The 6,000-nt window shown below is 46.5% G+C and overlaps 1 protein-coding gene across 1 annotated transcript in view; it reads left to right on the top strand.

Annotated features, from left to right (window-relative positions):
• Window positions 1-730: 730 nt before the first annotated feature.
• Window positions 731-6,000, top strand: part of LOC114352538 (uncharacterized) — a gene marked incomplete at its 5' end in the record, with an annotated part of 34,323 nt that continues 29,053 nt past the window's right edge. Inside the window, 5 exons of the mRNA XM_028304163.1 lie at window positions 731-1,022; window positions 1,990-2,229; window positions 3,180-3,371; window positions 4,975-5,079; window positions 5,866-6,000. Coding sequence (XP_028159964.1) covers window positions 731-1,022; window positions 1,990-2,229; window positions 3,180-3,371; window positions 4,975-5,079; window positions 5,866-6,000 — 964 coding nt within the window. The remainder of the gene's footprint in view (window positions 1,023-1,989; window positions 2,230-3,179; window positions 3,372-4,974; window positions 5,080-5,865) is intronic.

Below are 6,000 nucleotides of genomic sequence, written 5' to 3'. Positions count from 1 at the left end.
AAAAACTTCAGCTACAGGTGCGGAGCTATCACTTTTAGCGAATAGCCGTGATTCAACTGACATTTCCAGAACCATGTTGACCATAATCAACCAATAGGATAGGTGACAGATGCAATGTTGACAACATAAATTAACCAATAGGATAGAGAATTTCGCCCGCTGCGGTCAAAGCCTTCTACTTCATCTACAAGAGTTTTTAGAAATCATACTTTAGAGAGCTGAGCATACATACTGAGCTTTAAATCTCATGCTGCCATCGCCTTTTTATCTCCGGTATACATGTAAACACCCTGTATAATGATTATATCCTGCAGTATCATGTAATGACATCCTTCCATCGCACTGCCAGGAATGGAATTCCCTGTCAGACTCTGCATTCTTGAAATTCTGACTGTAACGGTAATATGAAAATAAGTTCTATTTGGGCACAAGAACCACGCCCTCCCGAACAGGGATTTTCTTAGGTATTGTTAATTGTGAAAAATATAAAACGTTAAAATAACGGTATCGTTATAGCCAATGAGCTGCTGTCATAGTGACATTGTCGTAATGTCATTGTCACACGAGAATCAAACGTCAGAATAGCGGGACGCGCGAAGACGACTCCGCGCGCTTTTGTGCTAAGCGATGAAATGTATTTAAAATAAGGCAATATAATGTGAAAGTTGAGTATTCAGTGTTTTATTTAAGGGAATAGATCGACCGGCTTCTAATAGTGTGAATGATCAAGGATTAAAAGTTATAACCCACTATTTATCCACAGAAAAAAGTACCAACTCGAGACATGCCTAGCGGGGGCCGCTGCGGAGCGCCTCTCAACCGCTCGGAGTTCCTCCGACGAGACCGGTGGCAGTTCCGCCGACTCGGAGGGCGCGGGCCCCGGCGGCGCCCCGCCCGCGCCCGCGCCGCCGCTGCCGGGGCCCCGGACGGACGCCGCCGCGCCCCGGAGGCCGAGGAGGGATGAGTACGACTCGTCGGCGACGGAAACTGCCGATGAGGAGAACGATGCGCCTAGCGCTAAGGTTGGTGCAAACTCCTATTTGACAACATACCAAACTAGGGCTTGCAATATCGGATAGTTTTCAACACCGGAACTGATTTCCGATATTGGGCACTCAACTCCGGAATTCCGGTTCTAGTTCCGGAATTGGTTAAAAAAAGAAAGCGCCTCCAGACAAACACGTACACGTAATATGTGGCCTCCACTTCAGAACCTTGCTGTTCTACGTACTATGTGTCCTTTCCGTTGCCACTTTAGCTTGCTAATCCGATCGCTATAATATTATGTCAGGCGACTTTAGTTCGTTTACGAATCTCCTGATTTCTGGTTCGATCTCGAAAAGAAACACCGAGCATAGCACTCTCCATACCATGGTGTGCAATTTTGCAGCTTATTATCCAAACTGAGCACCTAAGTAGGTATTGCAACAAATTCAAATACACTCGACATCAAATAAATCGCACCGCCTGCGACAAGCAGTTTCGAACGTATGCATACCCACTTTCCACCAATATTGAAACCATTATTTTATCATTTGAAAGCTTAGTTCTAAACTTTATTTCATTAAAAGAAAGGTTTTGTGAAAAATGTGTCCTTAAAATGATCCAGTCTTTTCTTAAAGAAACAGTTACGCTTGAACCAACTTTTATGGCTATAAAACTGGTAAATTGGGATTAATCGCTATCCATTTGTTAAAGAGGACACGTGAGATCATTATTTGGTTTTTTAATCACAAAAATTGGTCTAATTGGTCCCAGAGGTGAGCTCCAAGTGAGGCCTTTTTTCAAGTCACATTTATGGTACCTGTTAATTGTTTATAAAAAAATTAAATGTGTTTTTCTTTAAGGATATTTATTGGGCTTTCAAATAACACCAATATTGTTGGGGCACCATGATTGTGTCAGAAGGAAATCTTTAAAGTTCGCGTCGTGGAAGGTGCGGTTTATTTGATGTTGAGTATGTTTCTAACAAACATCTTTTCCCCACAGATCCTCCCTCCCACATCTCTACCCCCAGTATCATCGGCGCCCCCATCCACGCCTTGCAGCGTGGCCCCCGCCGCTACGGGGCCCACGGGGCCCACGGGGCCCAACGGGGGCGCCGGGGCGCTGCGCAACGGGCCCCACGCCGCGCCGCTAACGGTGCGAGACGTGGTGCTGAATATGATCGAGATTAGCTTGACGAAGAACAAACAACCGGCGCCCGCGCAGAAACCTAACCAGTTGAAAGTGAGTGGATTTTTCAGAAATATTGACATTTATTTGTAACATCTTTCTACTGTAGTACACTGATGTCACTGATGACCACTGCTGCGAGACTACTCTGAACATTTTTCAACTACTTCCATAAACATTATTCGAAGTTTCTAATGATTCTATCACTTTCACGCAAAGCGAAATGCCATGATGAGCAACTGTGATAGATAATAAATAATAATAATAAATATCCTTAGACATTTTACACTGCGCTTCTAGTCCCAAACTAAGCAAAGCTTGTGCTATGGGTACTAGACAACGGATATAAACATACTTAAATACTTTTTTTTTTGTAAATACATACTTATTATACATAGAAAACACCCAGTCCAATACAAACAAATATGTTCATGCACACAAATGTTTGTACTGTGCGGGAATCGAACCCGCTACCTCTGGAATAGTAGTCCGTTTCGAACCACTACACCAAACGGCCGACAAGATAAACCTGAAAGTTGAAACTATGCAAACTGCGTTAGGGAATAGCTCTGCTGGATGGAAAATTTCCTGTTCTCTAACTTTTGCCCCCCTTTTTCTGTGCTAGCAATATTCTTGTAGCCTTGTACTATGTTTATTGAAAATGACAAAGGAAAATGAAAATGATATTTATTTAGTCAATATTACAGTACATGATCTGGTTACTGTTACATTCAGAATAAAAACGGATTACAATTTATACAGTAAGTATGTACTAACAGCATCACTGGACTCCACACTAGGATTCCCTGTGTCGTGGAGACCAGTCTTCCCGTTGAAATTTCGAGATAAAGTGCGTGCATAACTTTGTATGTATTTTGAAAATTTTAACTGTTGAAAAAAATTGAACTGCCTAAGGCAGGAATTGAACCCACCTATTACACTGGTATTTTGCCTCAAACCACTGAGCAATTGTCGCCATCCTTCAAACCCTATTCTCCTTCCAGGTCAGCTCAACGACCGGCGGTCGGGAAACATTAGCTACCCTCAGCGTAGTGAACAGTTCTCACCAGCGCACGTCACCGCGGTCACCTCACAGACCTGCCACCATCACGCCGCTGGCCCAGCCGCAGCAGCAGCAGTCACAGCAACAGCAGCAGTCGCAGCAACAGCAACAGCAGCAGCAACAGCAGCAGAAGGTATGTGACTTATATTGTGGCCACTGTGTAAATGGCAACGCAGTGTAGTGAATAAGTCTCACAGCGGCCCGCCACCATTACGCCGCTAGCACAGCCGCAGCAGTCGCAGCAGCAGCCGCAGCAACAGCAGCAACAGTCGCAGCAACAGCAGCAGAAGGTATGTGACTTATATTGTGGCCACTGTGTAAATGGCAACGCAGCGCAGTGAACAAGTCTCACAGCGGCCCGCCACCATCACGCCGCTAGCCCAGCCGCAGCAGTCGCAGCAGCAGCAGCAGTCGCAGCAGCAGCAGCAGTCGCAGCAACAGCAACAACAGCAACAGCAGCAAAAGGTACGTGACATATACATATACGCTATTTTCCGTGTAAATGGCAACGCAGTCACTGTGTAAATGGCAACGCGGCGTAGTGAACAGATCTCACAGCGCGAGCGGCCTGCCAGCATCAAAACGTTATCTCAGCAGCAGCAGCAGCCGCAGCTACAGCCGTAGCAACAGCAGCAACAAAAAGTATGTGACATATGTATATTGTGACCACTGTGTAAATGGCAACGCAGCGTAGTGAACAGTTCCCACCAGCGCACGTCGCCGTGCTCGCCGCACAGACCTGCCACCATCACGCCGCTGGCACAGCCGCAACAGTCGCAGCAGCAGCAGCAGCAGTCGCAGCAAAGCAACCACAGCAGCAACAGCAGCAGAAGGTATGCGACTGTTCGTTTCAGCCAAATCTTCCACTGCTGGACAAAGGCCTCCCCCAACGACCGGTACTGCGCCGCCTACATCCAGGCACCTCCTGCGACCTTCCTGACAGCCGCTCACAGACCGCCTCGTTACAACGGCCCGCCACCATCACGCCGCTGGCCCAGCCGCAGCAGCAGCAGCAGCAGCAGCAGAAGGTATGTGACTTATATTGTGGCCACTGTGTAAATGGCAACGCAGCGTAGTGAACAGTTCCTACCAGCGCACGTCACCGCGGTCGCCTCACAGGCCTGCTACCATCACGCCGCTGGCGCAGCCGCAGCAGTCGCAGCAGCAGCCGCAGCAGCAGTCGCAGCAACAGCAGCAGCAACAGCAGCAGAAGGTATGCGACTGTTCGTTTCTGCCAAGTGTCGTCCATTGCTGGACAGAAGCACATTTTCTGGTCCTGCGCTGCCCGCATCCAATCACCTGCCGCGACCTTCACCAGATGTCCACATAGTGGGGGGCCTGTCCACGCTACGTCTTCCGGCCCTGGTGTGGCCACTCGAGAACTTTTCTGCTCCATCGCGGGTCTTTTATTTTGAACTTTGGCGCCCTTTATCTCTTTAGTTTGAAAAAGTGATAAATACGTGTCGAGTATTTTTTGATAAGTTTACTGACGGACTAATACAAACTCTGGTTATGATACATCCCTATTAGAATACTGATCTAAAGTCCGGTCGCCGATCACGTAGAATTTCGTCCAATGACGCCAAGCTACCCATCCTTATCGTTCGCGCGTAATTATATTGCTGTCGCGCTCGCACACTCACTGCGGCCGCCCATCGCACAGTCGCAAATTCTACGTGCACGGCGACCGGACTTTATCTAGGCTTTTTGTAACAACCTCCGTATTTTATTGCCAGGACGGAGTGGTGGTGCTACACATAGAGCCGCGAGCGGAGCCGCTGCTAGACTTAAGCGTCAAGCGGCCGCGACACGAATTGGCCTTCCCTCACCCCAATAAGCCTGTAAGTATCATATTTTACTGTCAGAAATCTGAGTTTTTGTAATTTATGGCCAGTGCGCCACTGTCCAGTGCCGGTCAAACAAAAAAAAAAACAGGATGTTCAAATTTTATGGCCAATAGGCTTCTGTCTAGTGTCGGGAAAAATCTGGATGTTCAAATATTTTGTCCGTACTCTATGGCCAATGAATCGCTGCTCAGTGTCGGTCAAAATTTAAGTCAATGTTTTTGTAAATATGGCCAATGGACTGCTGTCCAATGTCAGGTTCAAGAGTAGCTAACGTCGCGCGCGTGTATTTAGACCTTAATATCTTTTAACAAGTTTCAATACCATTTGAGAAAATTATTACATTTTGTGCTCTATTAATAGCGGTTAGAATTGACGATCGTATAAAAAAAATATTAACGGCAGTATTTTTACAATAGGGCTAGGCCCGTATGGGCGTTAGGATCTTTATGCGATGGGCTATTCTATTCTTACAATAAAAAAAATAGGTTGTTTCTTTATTGTGTTGATAATTAATAATGTATTTTTCTTTCTGACTTTGCAAATTATGATTTGATCGAAACGTTATTAAAGGACAGAAAGAAGAAATTTAGCAAACGTCTTCTAACGAATTGCCATGAGCACATGTTATAACTAGTCTACTGTGCGACCTACATCGATTTCACTCAATAAAAAAACCTCTTCAACAAGTTGCGATTATAGAAACAAAACCAATAGACTTTCATTATAGTCTTATAGGCTATAGGCCAATAGGCTTTTACTGACTGAGCGTTTACGTTTCAGCCGTACCGCAACTCAAATGAGTACCAACCCGCGTACCGCCAAGCGGAGCGGGAATCGCCCACGCCATACAACAGCTCGGCCAAGGGCTCTCCCGCGCCCGCGCGGCCCGCGGCCAAGACCGCCGCCAACCCCAAG

The sequence above is a fragment of the Ostrinia furnacalis genome, unplaced genomic scaffold (genome assembly GCF_004193835.3).
Source record: "Ostrinia furnacalis isolate ACB-3 unplaced genomic scaffold, ASM419383v2 OfSCF1403, whole genome shotgun sequence".
Taxonomy (NCBI): domain Eukaryota; kingdom Metazoa; phylum Arthropoda; class Insecta; order Lepidoptera; family Crambidae; genus Ostrinia; species Ostrinia furnacalis.
This window is presented reverse-complemented; position numbering and strand designations above follow the sequence as displayed.